The sequence below is a fragment of the Portunus trituberculatus genome, chromosome 50 (genome assembly GCF_017591435.1).
Source record: "Portunus trituberculatus isolate SZX2019 chromosome 50, ASM1759143v1, whole genome shotgun sequence".
NCBI lineage: Eukaryota > Metazoa > Arthropoda > Malacostraca > Decapoda > Portunidae > Portunus > Portunus trituberculatus.
In genome coordinates this window covers 1510001-1527500 of record NC_059304.1, presented here as the reverse complement: position 1 = coordinate 1527500, position 17500 = coordinate 1510001, and the positions used below count along the sequence as shown (strand labels likewise).

The window sequence follows — 17500 nt, the reverse complement described above, 5'->3', positions numbered from 1 at the left end:
ATATATTCAGCTCAATAATGAAATATCCTACCTCTTCGACAAAAATATTGAGATAACAAGGTTTTATTTTATTCTATGCGCTAAATTTCAACCTATAGCTAAATTCTGAAGACAAGAGAAACCATTCTTTATACTTCCACCATACATCATGCAAACATGCAATAGATTAGTGTTAAAAAATCACAGATAAAGGAAACTTTGTCTCCCATTAAGGTTATCAAGCAAGTACAGCCCATCAGCAAGGATGGAGGACAATTCCCTCACCGACAACACTCTGAGGCCGTAGCTTCCTGCCATGTAGACTCTTCCTCTTGGGCAACTGTGGTGTGGCCTGGAAAAGTATAATCAATATGTTACTGGAGCTCAATTAAAGAAGCCACAAAATAATCAATGAAACAAAGAAACAATGAAAGACCATTTTTGAAAATGTTAATGAATTATATGAAGGATTTGGACATCATGTGATTCATGAACATACTTCACATGTGAAGATTTCTATTGAGTGTAACATAAACACTCCGAAAATACAAAGAATTTCTTTGTGATAATATGATAATATAATTTAGTCCTAAATAAATATAACACAGTACACTACAATAATAACTGATGCCAGTATTTGATGGAGAAGTGTACTGAATCATCATGATACATGATACAACTAGCATTCTCACACACATGCAAAGAGACTAGAAGAAGAAGGAAAATGAAAGAAAAAAAAAATTATTCAATCAAATCAATTGGCAAAATATTAATTATTAGCATGATAAAAAAAAAAAAAAAAAAAAAAAAAAGTAGCATCAATTTCTATGAGTGATAAAAATCCTTCCTTCAGTGATCCAAGTAAGCCCAACATAGTTTGAAAAAAACTAATTATCTATGCATTTACGTCTCTCACTTGTGCTCCATGACTTGCCATCTACTTATGTGATTCGCTGTCATGTCCATACTTTTTAATGCTAGGTAAAGTTAAAGTGTTTTACTTCACTGATATGAAACACTATTTCAATTGTGCTGTTATTTACATCATATGATTTATGGAATACACTCAGTTCCTTGCTGTCTAATGTGCTGCCATGCCACAAAGAATCCTTAACAATCATATGCACTGTCATTCTCTAAATGAAGATCAGGATGAATTTATCTTGATCTGTGCTATAGTATGCAGGTGTTGAGCATGAGGCCATACACTCAGCACTCTACACAGACAAGCTGGGGATTGTAGGCATTTCTTCTGAAGGGGTTCTGAATGATGTTTTCTTTTATTACAAAACTTCACTCTGAATGTAACAAGACACACTTTCCTGAATTATTGTACTGTTAGTTATTCAGTCTATTAAGGAATGCAAAAAAAAAAAAATATCAAACAATAAACAAAAACCTATGCAAGAAACTAAAGGTAACAAGGTTTCATTAAAAATTATGGTTTATAAAGTTATGTAGAAAGTAAATATAAATTGCTAGGAAATATTTGGTAATGTTGCAAATTTTTAAAAGGGAGGTTGCAATCTAGGGAGAAATCTTCAGCCATATAACACGATGCAATGTAATAAGACAACTTAAACTCTGGAGACTTACTGATTATCACAAATTATGTCATGCAGGTCATTCAAACAAACTGCCAAGTGATTAGGCTTCAAAATGTATCTGAGCTCTTCCTTTCCCTCTAAATAGACAGTGCAAACCTAGATCACAAGCAGACATGTGCCATACCAATCCTACTGCAGGAAATGTTACACTTTTAAATAGCAAAGGTATGGATGTTAATACAATGCACTTCATTTGAACCAATGCAATACAAGGAAAACAAAACCATGAAAAAGCATCAATCTCTATCTGGATGATTCTGAATTATAATTAGTGATAGTCATAAACTAGAAATCAAATCACACACAGCCAGCCTGAAGCATACAACCTCATGTGTTCCTTGAATACAAGGAAAGAATAAGTAGCCCAATCTTTGGGTGCAAACCAATACCATTCAGCCTCAATACTGAGCCTCACACTTGTGCATCACCTGGTGTATGTAAGACTGACTCAACAAATGCATTTATATAAGATGCAAGGGTTAATGAGATAGACTAGTGCTCATTATACAAGACTGGCCTTTTTTTATTTTTCTTCAATGCTCATAATTTCAATGATCCAAAGTTTCCATTTCCAATTATGCAGGCATTTTATTTTTTGTTAATATATATATATATATATATATATATATATATATATATATATATATATATATATATATATATATATGTAACTCTTGATTTACGCGCGTTTAATTTACACGTTTTTGTTAATACGTGACCGAAAAAATATTATAATGAATTAAATTTATGTGATCGGTTTGCTTATACGCGATTTTGCCCAACTGCATTTTCAAACTGCGCGCCAGAGTTCCGCAGCTGGCTGATAAGTGGGAGCTCTGCTGCCATGGACGCACTCTTCTGCTACACAGTGATGCAAAAAGAATTTTCTAAGAAAAAGCGCCAGACCACCATGCTGCAGTTTTTCAAGAAAACACCAATGGAAGATGTAGTACCAAAAGAGGATGTGGACGATTCCGTGGAAGTGGAGGAAGCAGAGGAAGCGCAGGTGGATGATGACATCCTTGACTAGAAGGTGGACAGCGACGGCGAGCGCTTGTGAGGGATGAATTAAGACATTGGCGTCCTGCGTTTATTTTTTTACTAGAGTTTACTTTTATACTGAGGGGTTATTCTTAATAAGTGGATTTTTGATAAAGTGGAAAAACTCAGAGGGAGATGGTGACTGACTGTGGTGTGAGTGGTGAAGGCAGTGACGCAGTGAGCGTTGTGTTTACGTATTCTTTGTTTTGTTGTTTTCTCTTATTATTTTTGCTTTCTCTTATTATTTCTTGCTTTTCCCTTTACTTTAAATACACTTCTAGTATTTAGAATGGTAAATCATAAAAACTTGTTAATTTAGCCAAATAAATAGAGTATTTTGTACGAATTTTTTTGGACCACATCCCTCATCCCCCCTATTACATATTGTTTCTTATGAGAATTACATGTTTGTTTTACGCGAATTTTGATATACGCGATGCCTCTTGGAACGCATCTATCACATAAATCGAGTTACCTGTATATATATATATATATATATATATATATATATATATATATATATATATATATATATATATATATATATAGAGAGAGAGAGAGAGAGAGAGAGAGAGAGAGAGAGAGAGAGAGAGAGAGAGAGAGAGAGAGAGAGAGAGAGAGAGAGAGAGAGAGAGATGAAGAATTTCAGTTTATATCACTTACATAACACTAGTGTACCAACTTTCCCTCTGCACACCTGCATGCTTCACACAGCACACATTTTCCTTCCTCCCCACTCTGCCTCTCCCTCACTGTTGTGACTGTTTAATACACAGCTAAGTTTCATTTAAGCAGAGTGACACTAAGACCATGTTTCCACAGTGACACCCATGATGTTTCCTTAGTGACTCTAAAATATATAACCTCTTCTTTATATTGACATACTGCTTAGCCACAAAATTCATCCATTAGCTTGAAACTTCTGTATATTCTAATTAATCGAATATCTGAAGGCATTAATGCTTCTTGTAAATCCATTCCAGACACTAGTAAATAGCAATTTTCACATTATTAGTATTTTCTAACTTTTCTCCATGTGAATAAGATACCTATAGTTAATTCATGCAAAAAAATAATACTATAGCAACAAGACATACTGGAAACTAACTACTGCAACTACTAACACAAGCAAGAAATTATTGTCAAAAGATATTTTGACTATATTTTCTCTGGACCAATAACTGAAGGAAATGTTACAACTCTAAGTGATAAGTTGACTTCAGTAAGTGTCAACCAGTACAGAAGTATCAACACACACAAGCAACAGTAATACACCACAGGTACTTACAAGGTTCAAATATTCCAATTTCTGTGAGTCAGCGGAGTAAAGGGAAATGACAGATTTGAGGTGAGTACCCACACCAGCACAGCACACCTAAGACACATCTACACACTTCAAAACTATCACCACTATGAAAACAGAAAAGGAGACTATACCCATATTAAAGGACATCAGTGTTCTCTTAAAACTCCCTAACACAAAAATTTATCTTAGTATTATGCATGATTCTCAATCTTTAATGATTTCATATATGTACTTCCAATATCAATCAATACCTTTAACATTATCACTGTTATGGAAAAAAGGCAATACCATTTTTACAGGAATTCAGTAACTATTCCCTTATATTCCTATCGTACAGCAGTGACTCTATACTGATGGTGTTGTGTGGTGTCAATAGGTCAGGAGCATTCAATTATATTGTTGTGCAAATGTTATAATGCCTTGTCATGCTAGTCATGAGAAATACTCTTAAAATCTCCTTCTGACATCTAATGTTGAGCATTAAATGAATAGTATTTACTGGCAGTATGTAAATAAGTCCAAAGCCACAACTGAAACTGTTTAAGATCAGGTGTTATCTCCATTTGAAGTTAATTGTTCTAGTTCACACTTGTAATAATTACTCTCTGCCCTCACTTCTTTTCACCAGTGAGTTTCTTGTATTTAACTATAGTACATCATTCACACTCACTTCACTCATTTATACCCACACCAATCTAACTAATTCATGTTCATGTTATTACCATTTACACCAATGAAACTGTCCCTACATAGCCTCATTACTCAACATACAACCACCAGACAACCTCACCACTAAGCACTGACCAAACAACCACCACACCCTCACCACTCACCACTGACCAAACAACCTACATTTTCTTTGTAAACCATCTTTTCACAACCCATATTTTCATTTGTATTTATTATCTAATTCACTGATACTGTTAGTTATGAGGTAGACAGACAGCTGCTTTCTTGTGATTTTTCCAAGCAGACTACAATTCTTCTCACTAAAACACATAAAAGTTTGTTTTCTAATACACAAACTATGAAGCTACTAAAATGTTAAAAATTTTGCATCTCTATCACTTTCACTAAACATATGGTATGTAACACTTCTAACTGTGATAAACCCAGTCTATCCTAAACAAATACAGGGATTCACAAAGGCCAAGAGTCAATCACTCACCAGAGGGGATGGATCGGACTTCTGGCTGGTGGTGTCATCTCCCTGACTCACAGTGTCTGAACGCTCACTGCGGGTGGATGACTCACTGCTGCCTCTCTCCCGCCCTCCCATCTCTGTCCCTGTGGAGGCTCTCTTTCGTGGTCCCTCACCAGATTGCTGCAGGGTGACGAAATAGTTTTGGTTAATGTGATATGATTACTCTCCTGCATACATTCATATCATAGGATTTCTCTTTCTCTCTCTCTCTCTCTCTCTCTCTCTCTCTCTCTCTCTCTCTCTCTCTCTCAATGAGTACACTTACCAAGTTTTTACACGTCTTGGAGAGTGACTCCACCACCTCATCAATGACTCTGTCTGATACGGTAGATGCTACAGCCAGGTTCACCTCATTCACTTTGTTCAAGATGACTGATCCAGCCTGTTCCACAATAGCTGACTCCACAAGCTGATATGAGAGCTACAAAACATAATCATAATTAAATCAATCAAAATTTCAAAAAATATGAATACAATTTTCAAAATAAATGATTCTTACATTTTATACAAAAGTAGCTTGATGTTCAAGTGATGGAGAAAAGTGAAAAATTACTGTAGTAGTTTATGTCAACTTTTTGTAATATTCAGGGAGAGATCAAGAAGTGAATACTGAACAAGAGTTAAGAAACACTAAACAGGGTTAGTAAAGGTAAAATAAATATAATTAAAATATTGCTGAACAAATCATGACGGCAATTACAGTCAAGAATGTTTTTCATCTGCCTATTAATGTACCTGAGACTTAGCCAGGCAGGCTGTCCTGATGTCATTTACAACTTTCTCCTCACTGAGCACATTGGGACACTTGTCTTGGGCTGAACGAACCATGCTCTCCACAGTGTCCTGGAAAAAACAGAACAAATTACTTATTATTTACTTCAAACCAATGTTTTATGTGAGCATACCTTAAAACAACACTGGTAGGATTACATATAAGATAAAAGTTAAACATAAAATGGTAATAATAATGGTACATACTAGTAGTAGTAGTAGTAGTAGTAGTAGTAGTAGTAGTAGTAGTAGTAGTAGTAGTAGTAGAGAAGTAGAAGTAAAAGCAGTAGTAGTAGTAGTAGTAGTAGTAGTAGTAGTAGTAGTAGTAGTAGTAGTAGTAGTAGTAATAATAATAATAATAATAATAATAATAATAATAATAATAATAATAGTAGTAGTAGTAGTAGTAGTAGTAGTAGTAGTAATAATAATAATAATAATAATAATAATAATAATAATAATAATAATAATAATAATAATAATAATTAGTAGTAGTAGTAGTAGTAGTAGTAGTAGTAGTAGTAGTAGTAGTAGTAGTAGTAGTAGTAGTAGTAATAATAATAATAATAATAATAATAATAATAATATAATAATAATAATAATAATAACAGTAGTAGTAGTAGTAGTAGTAGTAGTAGTAGTAGTAGTAGTAGTAGTAGTAGTAGTAGTAGTAGTAGTAACAATGATGATGATGATGATGATGATGATGATGATAATATCTTTTTATGCAAAAGGGAAAGCTGGCAAAGGGCAACAAAAGATTTAAAAAAAGACCCAGCTGGAATACCAGTTCCCTTAAAGATTAAAATAGATTAGCAAAATGTCTGGAAAAAATGTCTTGAAACTTTCCTCTTTAAAGAAGTCAAGTCGTAGGAAGATGGAAATACAGAAGCAGGCAGGAAGTTCCAGACTACCAGAGAAAGGTATGAATGACTGAGAGTACTGGTTAACTCTTACATTAAAGAGTTAGACAGAATAGGGGCGAAAGGAAGAAGAAAGCCTTGTGTAGTGAGGCCACAGGAGAAGAGACATGCATTTAGCAAGATCAGTAGAGCAGTTAGCATGAAAATAGCAATAAAAGGTAGCATGAAATGCAACAGTTCAGCAGTGAGAAAGAGGGCAAAAACAGTCAGTCAGAGGAGGGGAGTTGATGAGATGCAAAGCTTTTGATTCCACCCTTTCTAATAAAACTGTGCAAGTGGAACCCACTCAAACATGCAAAGAGTACTCCATACAAGGATGGATAAGGCCCTTGTACATAGTTAGCAGTTGGAAGGGAGAGAGAGAAAAAAAAAAAAAAAAAAAAAAAACAGATGGGTCTCTGACATGGAAACAGTAATCATTCCAGGGAAAATCAGCATAATACCCCCTCAGGTTCCCTCAAATGGCAGAGGCAAAATGCCAGAGGCACCTCCGCTTTGAGGAGGGATTGGAGAAAGAGGATAAGATATGGATATGAGGTTGTGATCAGAGGAACTTAATGGAGAAGATAAGGTAACAGCATAAGCAGAAAGATTAGAGGTAAGGAAAAGGTCAAGAACGTTGAGTGTATCTCCAAGATAGTCAGGATTATGATATATTTAAAATAATAATAATAATAATAATAATAATAATAATAATAATAATAATAATAATTATAATGACTTAAATTAAACTGCCTAAATGTTTAACTTCATAATTTTTACTTTCATTAAACCTTTCACTGTACTATGATGCACTCTCGCTATGTTTACTCTCAATGGAAGTTCAAGTCAGGGGTTAAACTTGTTATAATCGGTTCGCTTGACAAAATTTCACTTAACGAAGGGTTTTTTAGGAACATAACCCCTTCATTAGAAGGGTTGCCTATCTATCTATCTATCTATCTATCTATCTATCTATCTATATATATATATATATATATATATATATATATATATATATATATATATATATATATATAATATATATATATATATATGTTACACATAATGTGGATAATTGCCTAATGTGAACATTAGGCAGATAATTGCCTAATGTATACATTAAACAAGTAATTTGCATAAAGTTTACAAATTGTTAACATTAGGCAAAAAATGCCTATTGTTTAAATTATGCAGCTCAATTTTGCCCGATGTGAATAAGGAGATTGGTTAATGTGGAGACATTTCATGAATTTCAATTTATTAGATTAAATACAAACATAATTAATGCAATACCAGTAAAAGTAAAATAGGTCAATAGATCTCAGGGTTCAGTTGAGTTCAATCAGAAATTTTTGCATGATCTGCCCGGGTGACAGCACGAGTTGCATTTAATTTTTTTTCTTAGGCAGCTGCACTGTCCTGATGTACATTGAGTAGTACATTGACACTTTGTATATCCTTGCCCACCAGTGGCTCTTGCTCTTGCTGTTCTAATTGATAGGCAGATATCAGGAACCTCTTCAGACTTTAAAAGGGACTGTTTGATTCCACTTAGGTCAGCTGCTGTATATTTTGGTCCAAGAATTCCCTCCCAACAACCTACATCTTCTTCCTTGAGGATGACTACTAAAAGATTTTTAGGATCTGCTGGACCACGATCGATATCTGAAACCCTCAGTGTAGCACACTGACCAATGGACAATGGCTTAAGCAGGTTTTTGTTGCCATCTGTGTTGCTGTCTTTGATTGTCCTATATTAGCTGAAACACGGATCTTTTGGAAATTCATAGCTACTGTCTCTGCTCGTGTCTCTGCTTCTGCTTCTGCCTCTGCCCCTGTCACTGCTTCTGCTTCTGCCTCTGCCCCTGTCGCTGCTTCTGACTCTGCACCTGTCTCTGCTTCTGCTTCTGCCTCTGTCCCTGACTCTGCTTCTGCTTCTGCCTCTATCCCTGTTGCTGCTTCTGCCTCTGCACCTGTCTCTGTTTCTGCCTCTGACCTCTCTGCCCGTGTCTCTGCTTTACTTTGCACCACTCACTCTGCTTCTCGTTTGAAAGAATTTGCACTCACTTGCTCACAACAACTCGGTTATAACAGACCCAAAGTTTCGAACGACATTCGAACAACACCTTTGCTCACAACAACTTGGTAACAGAAACAAAGTTTCAAACAACATTAGAATAACACCTTTGCTCACAACAACTGTCATACCCTGGCATGCCACAGCCTGGTGGGACATAGCGTGATGCAGCAGTGGCACAAGGATGTAAATAATTACGTCTACGGGAGAATTGTACAAGGGACCCTACTGAACTGTGAACACGAGAGTGAGAGGCCTAACATAAACAAGAGAGGAAGCCAGACATCAGATATTACGCAGACCCAAACAAACACTCAAAACAAAATACTCTGGTTACGACGTTGGAGAGTGGTATAGTCAAGACGTGTTTCCCACGTGTAGTTGAACAGGATGGGTGGTTTTAAATGGCCAATGAACAAGCAGTATTTCATGTTTAGACCAATGGTGAACGTGCTATGAGACTAGGGAAAAGTTGAGCCTATGAAACACCAGTAAGGCAATGTTGTGTATACTACGTTTAAGGTTGTTTCTACTACGTTTAAGGTTGTTTCTACATTACCTTCGTATGTGTTCTCGTCCTTACATTGTCACACGTGGACCTCCACATGTCTGATCTCTGAATGGTAGATGGTAAAATGGGCGTGGAGAAAAGGTACGAAACCTTGAGTATTTAAAATAAGCAGAAACCCGCAAGAGGATAGATCGAGAATCTTGGCAGAAACGAGAGGAGAAAGCAGAAGGCAGTGGCCGAGAGGAGGAGAAGAAACATTCGAGTCATGGACAGACTCTTTCTTGTATTAGTGAGTAAAGCTCTATAGTTGTTAATGCAGTCTAAGACAATGTTTATGTCATTTAAGTGAAAGGAGGAAACAAATATAGGATGTGTATTTATTAGGATGTTATATTAAGATTTTATGTATGTGTAGTGCAATTCCCACAGTTGATGCATTAAGATATATAATATTGAGGAGATAATTACATATGATATATTGTGGTGTATACATTATATGGGCATTTATAGAAGTCAAGCATTGAGTTGATATTGAGATGCATCAGCTGTGAAATTGGCACCTAATGTTTGTGGTTTTATTGTATGTGATTAACATTGATGAAGGATTTACGGAGATAAGGATTAATGGAGATGAGCTTAACATTTCTAAGGGCATTGATTGAATTTGTGTGACATTATGAGCAATCTTGAAAAGTGGTGTAATTAATCTTAGATGAATTAAAATTAGAAAATACAATACCGTATAATATATTACCTGCAGTAAGAATAAGTCTTCACTTAGAATAACACGATTGCAACTTGCAACGAACTTCCGAAACTGGTGGCAGCGGTGGGATATTATTGATATTATTGCAATTGCAATCGTTGCAGGCGTATAGTTGAGAGTGAAGACAATTAAAAATTCGATCAAGTGCATTGGATGTCACGGATGTAGCGGATGTTAACGAGTAAATATTGAGAATTTTTTTAATGTTGCTTAATTGTAGATGAAACATATAGTTCATAAATTACGTCAGCGCTCGGTATCGCTTAACGGTAAAGCGAATCAGCAGCCAGCCGTCACAACCTCTAGAATGGCGCAGTCACCCCCTACATCTCCGTTTTCCCCCCAAACCGGCTTGCATCAGTACGGGGAAATTGCGGAAGCGATCACTGACAATGCAAGGGATAATTTTTCCAAGGTAATTGGGTTACCATATTTTTGTGGAGGTGAAGAAAGAAGCCCGTCGGTACCAAATGTAAAATGTATCGCCAGCGCTCACGCATGGATAAAGGATTTAGAAAATAGAACAATGACAAACTGGACAGACGAAGGGAGGATAGAGTTGGCCAAGCAATATGCATTAGACAGTGCATATACTCATATGACACACTGTGCAACGCAACATAAAAATGATTGGGATGATGTGAGAAAAGCATTCCTTGATATTTATCCAGAGGATAGATCGCTTCCAAGCCTGATCAGTGAATTGTCATCAGTAACTCGACAGCCCAGAGAAACCATAACAGAGCTCTATATCAGAGTAGAAGGGATTGTGGCAAAATTAGAAAGCATGAAACCCACAGGTAAGGAAGTATATAATGATATATTTGTCTCCATCATTGTGAATGCCTTGCCTAAGGATTTTTCTTATATCCTTGCTGATGCAGATATGAAAAGCCTTTATTAGTATACAAAAAGCTCTCAAATATGTAGCGTCACACCCCAGCCTTCAGCTACACGACGCTGCAGTACGCAAAGAAAATAGGGTTGTCCCAGTAAACGCAGTGACAGTGAATGCTGTTACTACAGATCACACGATGTATCGCCCTCAGAATGTCAGAAATATACATTGTCAGAGGTGTGGGCGAAATAACCACACCATTCAAAATTGTAGAACCATAGAATGCTTTAGATGTCACAAGTGGGGACATTTCGCGAGTCAGTGCACAGTGAAATTACCACCAATACCACCAAGGGCGAGGCCCACGGTAACTTGTTTCACCTGCGGGGTACAGGGCATGCGAGTAAGGACTGCATGAACAACTCACGTAGGTACACCACATATCAAACACAAAAAAAAACGCCAATTTACCACCAACGCAACCACATGAATCGGTGGTAATCACAGCGGTGAATAGTGACACGGGAAATGTTTCTATTGAAGTTCAGATTGAAAATGAGAGTGTATTAGCCTTGATGGACACGGGGCAGGGGTATCTCTTGTATCGCGTGACGTTGTAGACAAACTTAGAAAGAAACACATTACTCCAACAAATAAGGTAATTCGCAATGCGAGTGGAGATGAAATGTTGACTTCAGGAAAGACTAAGCTAACTTTGACAATTGGAGGTAAGATATACACACATGATTTTGTGATCAGTGAAGATAGAGCCTTGCCATCACAGATAATAATAGGTTTTGACTTTATGAAAAGATATAATGTGAATCTAAATACCAAACCTCTGCAATTATATATTGAAGGAAGGAGAATTGTTATTGTAGAAATACCCATGATGCATGCCATCATGATAACTGAGAGAAGTGAAAAGGAAGCAGTAACAAATGAATCAAAGGATAATCCCAGTTATAAATGCTCAGTAGCTCAGACATCAATATTACAAGGAGTACGAGTGAGTTATGTGACCTTAGAAACAAAGTTAGTGGATAGTGATATCGCTATATTCGAGCCAGTTAAAGGAGTTATAGGGTCTCAGTTTTTATGTCCAGGTTTAGTGAAATTAGAAAATGACATGGAGAAGAAGAAATCTAGGTTTGTGGTGAGGTATATAAATTTCTCGAGTGAACATGTGCCGTTAGAGCCAGGGAAAACATTAGGCTACTTACAGTCATGTCAGAGTGAGGTTCTGCCAAGCGGGAGTGATGAATATACAGTGAATGGTGTGACAGAAGAAAATGAAACAGATAAAATGAAGGCCTTTTCAGAAATCATTAATCACATGTATCCTGAGGGAACAAGGAAAAATCAAATATTGAAAGAATTAGTTGTTAAATACTCCTCTGTCTTTGCTAGTGATGACGACATTCCAATTATATCACCCTTTTCTACCACACCATTCAGTTACAGTCCAGACCTACGTCCAAGAAACCTTATCCCATCCCAGCTTGTTTTTATGATAAGGTAGCTGAACAAATTAAAGTAATGGAGAGCCAGGGTATTATTAGACCATCCAGATCAGCATTTATCTCCCCAGTTGTTCCCATAGTGAAAAGGATGGAAAAATTAGATTGTGTGTAGATTTCAGGAATTTAAATCAGCATGTGCTGAATGATTCTTACCCATTACCTAATGTGAATAACATTTTGCATAACTTGGGAAAAGGAAAGATGTTTTCATGCCTTGACTTGAAACAAGGTTACCATCAAATACAGTTAAATGAAGAAAGCAAGCCCTGGACTGCATTTGCAACACCAAATGGATTATATGAACATAATGTGCTACCTATGGGTTTAAAGGATTCTCCTGCGGCATTCTGTAGAATTATTAATCAGGTATTGGCTGGATTGACAGGATCTGATACTTTTGTTTATATTGATGATATCATAGTTCAAGGAACAGATCTAGAAAATCATGTAAAGAATTTGGAGAGGGTTCTTCTACGCTTGCAAGATGCTCAGTTGAAAGTAAACCTGAAAAAATGTAATTTCTTTAAGGATAGTGTAAATTATCTAGGACATATTATATCAGCCGAAGGGTTGAAAACACAGCCTAGCAAAATTGAAGTTATTAAGAACATGCCAGCCCCACAACAGTGAAAGAATTACAGTCCTTCATTGGAATGGCTAACTACTATAGGAAGTTTGTGAGAAACTATGCTGAGATAGCTGCTCCCTTAACTAAACTAACAGCAGGAATGGTGACTGGAAAGAAGAACAATAACCACATAATGTGGAATGAAGAAGCTGATAGGGCTTTTAAGACCTTGAAGCAAGAATTAACACAAAATGTTGTTTTGAAATTTCCAGACTTCTCAAAGCCGTTCTTTTAACGACGGATGCTTCGAGCTTTGCCATCGGGGGATTAATACAACAAAGGGATAGCATGAATAACCTAAGACCCTTATCATTTTTTAGCAGGAAACTGAACAAGGCTGAACTTAATTATAGTACTATTGAAAGAGAGGCTCTGGCAATTGTATATGGGCTTAAGGTAAACAGAGATTTGTGCCTGGGTTACCCTATTTATATTCTCACAGATCACAGACCATTAGTATGGTTGTTGACCACCTCAAATGCAAATAGCAGGATAGTTCGGTGGCAATTAGCTGTTGCAGAGTTTGATATTAAGGTGGAATATATTCCTGGAAAAGCTAACAAGGTAGCAGATCATTTATCCAGGTTGAGGGAAGTGGAAATAAATGAAGGAAATGAACATTTGTTAGCAATAACAGAAAACACAGAAGAAAATATGGTGGATTGGAATCTGAAGGAATTAATAAGGTCACAAGATAACCATGAATTTTATGGCTTATTGAAGAAGTTAATGAGAGAGAATTTAACTGAGCAAGAAATAAAAGGAAAATTAAGTAAGCACAATATTGATAAGAGGTATAAGAAGTTAAAGATATCAGAATTGTCTCTAGACAATAATATGCTTTACAGAGTAAGTCACAACACATATGGAGAAATGACGCGTCAGATATTAGTACCCGAACAGTTTGTGCACACTGCTGTACACCTCGGCCACTCTTTGCCAACCGCGGGGCATGGTGGGCCATCCGTTACCTTAAGTAGGTGTCAGAAATTTGCATATTGGCCAAAAATGAAGGAGGACATTGAAAGATATTGCAGGTCTTGTCTCATCTGTCGTAGGCTTAAGAGGTCGGGGGGACGCCCCAGCACCACTGAGAAGATACCCGGATGTTGAGAGACCTTTCCAGCGCATACATATGGATATTGTTGGTCCCATGGGTAGATCGGATAATGGATATATGTATTGTCTTGTTGTGATAGATGTGCTTACTAGATATTTGATTACAAAACCACTGAAAACCAAGTCGGCCGCAGAAGTTGCTAGAATATTTTTTTGATGAAGTGATTTGTAAACATGGTATACCTGAGATGTTAGTGACAGACCAAGGTAGGGAATTTGTCAATTCTATATTACAGGGATTAACTGAGTTACTGCATTTCCGACATAGCAAAACTACAGCTTACCATCCTCAAGCAAATGGGATAGTTGAAAGATCAAATGCAACCTTGATTAACATACTGCGCACTTTGGTGCAAGATAATATGAATATCTGGGATACAATGCTCCCAATAGCTACATTTGCATATAATAGTGCTTACCACACAAGTATAAAAGAAAGTCCTTTTTATCTCATGTATCTCAGAGATCCAACCATCCCATTTGAAATGATGAAAGAGGAACAAGTTTGGTATAATGTTGATGATTTTAAGCAGGAGATGGCAACAAAAGCAAATAGGGTATATGCTAGGTGTCAGCAATATTTAGAAGAAGCTAAGGAATAAATGAAAAGGCTCAATGTAAGAAGGCAAGGATAAAGACTATTCAAGTTGGAGATAGAGTATATGTCCGCCGAGTACCCACTGCAGGAACCCCCCGCAAAGTTGCAACCCGCATATACAGGTCCTTATAGAGTGACAGAAAAGGTGAGTGATGTAGTGGTCAAATTAAGAAACATTAGAAATGGTAAGATGACAACATTACACACTGACAGAATAAGAATTATCCATGAAGACAATGCTACCCCTCAGATGAACCCGAATGTCAGACGAGCATATCCGGTACACGAGCCAGGTGAAACAAGGGGAAACCAAGTTGACATTGCAGACACTAGATCCTTTTCCAGTGTTCTCAGGGGATGTAGAGCACTGTGTAGATTCAGAATCGGATGACAATTCACTATCAGAAGCGAGTCATGGTGTTGATGAGGAAATTCATAATGTAACTGAGAATTTGCAAGAAGAATATCAAGGTGAAGCTACCACGTCAGTCCCATACAGTTTACGGTCGAGGACAAGTGTGCCGAATCTTCCGTTTGTAATGCATAAGCCCTTAGAATATGGTAAAAGAAAATAAATAAAATAAAATAAAATGAAATGTTCCTTTGCAGACTGTGGGGCTATGCATGGGATACGTTCAAGCCTGGGATGTACCCCAAAGCTCACCTCCTCAACAAGGGATGAGTTTCTCCCAAGACCATCAACTACTTGTAACTGGACAAGCTTATGTGGTGCCTTTTTTGTTGAAATTGGAGGATATCTATGAGCCAATTAAAAAAGCCATCAATATCACTCAGAATATAATATATAATTTAGATAAAATTGCAGGAGATGATTTTATCATCAATCAGAATATGATATATAATTTAGATGAAATTGAGGGAGATGATTTTATCTTGTTTACCTCTTTGATTTCTCAGCATATCCTGGCTTTTCAAGAAAGATTAAAAAATTTGCATGCTTCAATGCAGGATTTCCTAATGCATATTGTGGCCAATGACATTCCTCAACCTAGAAGAAAAAAAGGGGAGCAATAAATTTTATAGGATCTTTTGCAAACACATTATTTGGGACTGCTACACAAGATCAAGTTGATATTATTCATAAAAGATTACAATCGTTAGACTCCTTCACAGAAGAGGAAAGAAAACTCCTCAATGTTCATTCCCATGTTATCAATGTCACTCTCAATGAACTAACAAATGTTCATCAAACATTGGAAAAACTAGAAACTGCTACCCGTGTTACTAAGACCCTTATGACTAAGATGGAAAAACATATAGAAAATAATGAAAATCCATTCTTTCACTGGAGATTTTACTGCATATCCAGCTAGCCTTGACATCCATTGCAGCTGATCATATTAATTTTAAGATAGGATTACAAAGTATGATGGAAACCCATATTTCTCCTAATATTGTGACAAATGCATTTTACTACAACTTTTAGATGAGATATCAGTTAAACATGAGTTATTGTTTCCTCCTAAACCAGAATATTTAGGATTACACAGAGCTGCTATTCGTGTAATCCATAAGACTGCATTACATGACTTGAGCTTCTACTTACTCGTTCCTTTGCGAGGAATTCCAGCTGACACCTTTGATGTCTTCAGGATGACCTCCCTTCCCTTTCCTATTTCTAAATCAGATGCTTTTTTAATGCATCAACCTTCAAGGAAATATTTAGTGATTAACAAGGCAAGAAATCAATTTTTTTGACTGATGATTTTGATGATTGTAGGATGTCTGATGATATATTGATATGTCCTCCCAACCAACCTATATATTCCACTAACACTGATTGTTGTGAGGTTGCTATTTTTCTGCACAAGCCTTCTGTCTCTGATATATGTAACACGCTGATTGTGAAGTCTTTCAAGCCTATTTTTGTTGATCAGCCATCTGGGTGGAATTATGCCACAAGCAAACCACTAGATATTACTGTGAATTGTAACAACTCCTCCATTCCTACTACTAGACACATTATTAATGGTACTGGCCTTCTGAAAGTGAGTCAGGGTTGTTCTATACATAGTGATACATTTTCTCTCCCTGCTTCCTCTCATTATATTGCTGAAGCTCCTATGGTTATTCAACCTTATCCCTTACTACTCCCATTGCCTTCTCATCCTGGGAACATTCTGTTATTGTGAATACCACTAATATCAGCATTCCCGACAGTTTTGGTCTTGAGCCCTGGTCTGTCCCAAAATATATTGCACATATGCAGCCGCTGGCGAAACAGTCCCCTCCTACGGCACTCGACTGGCACAACTGGAAGGACTGGCTCTGGATCCTATTGCCTATTGGGGTCATCGCGGCCGGCCTGGTGGCCTACCGCATCTACCGACCCTGTGCACTCCTTGGCTTGGCACAGGCTGCGCCAGCCCAGGTGACTGTCAGCACACAACGCCAGCTCAATCCAGAGGACACCGCTTATCACGCATGCCCTCACCACTAGCAGTTCGCGCCGGGACGCGCTACTAAGGATGGGGGTATGTCATACCCTGGCATGCCACAGCCTGGTGGGACATAGCGGGATGCAGCAGTGGCACAAGGATGTAAATAATTACGTCTACGGGAGAATTGTAAAGGGACCCTACTGTGAACTGAACACGAGTGAGAGG

General features: G+C 37.1%; 2 protein-coding genes across 36 annotated transcripts in view; one reads left to right on the top strand and one right to left on the bottom strand.

The window, feature by feature from the left end:
- The window catches only part of LOC123500185 (F-actin-uncapping protein LRRC16A-like), a 143742-nt gene that overhangs the window by 49110 nt on the left and 77132 nt on the right, over nucleotides 1-17500 (bottom strand). For 23 of the 32 annotated variants that reach the window (XM_045248925.1, XM_045248923.1, XM_045248934.1 and 20 more), the window contains 5 exons: nucleotides 5873-5980; nucleotides 5403-5558; nucleotides 5102-5257; nucleotides 3916-3936; nucleotides 265-331 (listed from right to left, as the gene is read on the bottom strand). In XM_045248925.1, the coding sequence (XP_045104860.1) occupies nucleotides 265-331; nucleotides 3916-3936; nucleotides 5102-5257; nucleotides 5403-5558; nucleotides 5873-5980 (508 nt within the window). The remainder of the gene's footprint in view (nucleotides 1-264; nucleotides 332-3915; nucleotides 3937-5101; nucleotides 5258-5402; nucleotides 5559-5872; nucleotides 5981-17500) is intronic. The other 9 variants (XM_045248930.1, XM_045248940.1, XM_045248941.1 and 6 more) reach the window with 1 other exon arrangement.
- LOC123500188 lies at nucleotides 10532-16161 on the top strand. Of its 4 annotated transcripts, none has more exons than XR_006673205.1 (2): nucleotides 10532-10582; nucleotides 15483-16161. XR_006673205.1 is itself a non-coding variant. In XM_045248957.1 (2 exons), exons 1-2 carry the CDS (start codon nucleotides 10694-10696, stop codon nucleotides 15635-15637), a joined length of 429 nt encoding a protein of 142 aa, XP_045104892.1. In that variant the 5' UTR covers nucleotides 10589-10693; the 3' UTR covers nucleotides 15638-16161. The 4 variants fall into 4 exon arrangements, 1 of the variants encoding a protein (XP_045104892.1); XM_045248957.1 differs by lacking the exon at nucleotides 10532-10582 and adding an exon at nucleotides 10589-10967; XR_006673206.1 differs by lacking the exon at nucleotides 10532-10582 and adding an exon at nucleotides 12427-12523.

Bases quoted from the DNA above. Each gene is read 5' to 3' on its own strand.
- LOC123500188 (XM_045248957.1), top strand. From the start codon at position 10,694: ATGACAAACTGGACAGACGAAGGGAGGATAGAGTTGGCCAAGCAATAT. The intron at 10,968-15,482 runs GTAAGGAAGTAT...GTTCCTTTGCAG, and splicing joins AGAAAGCATGAAACCCACAG to ACTGTGGGGCTATGCATGGG.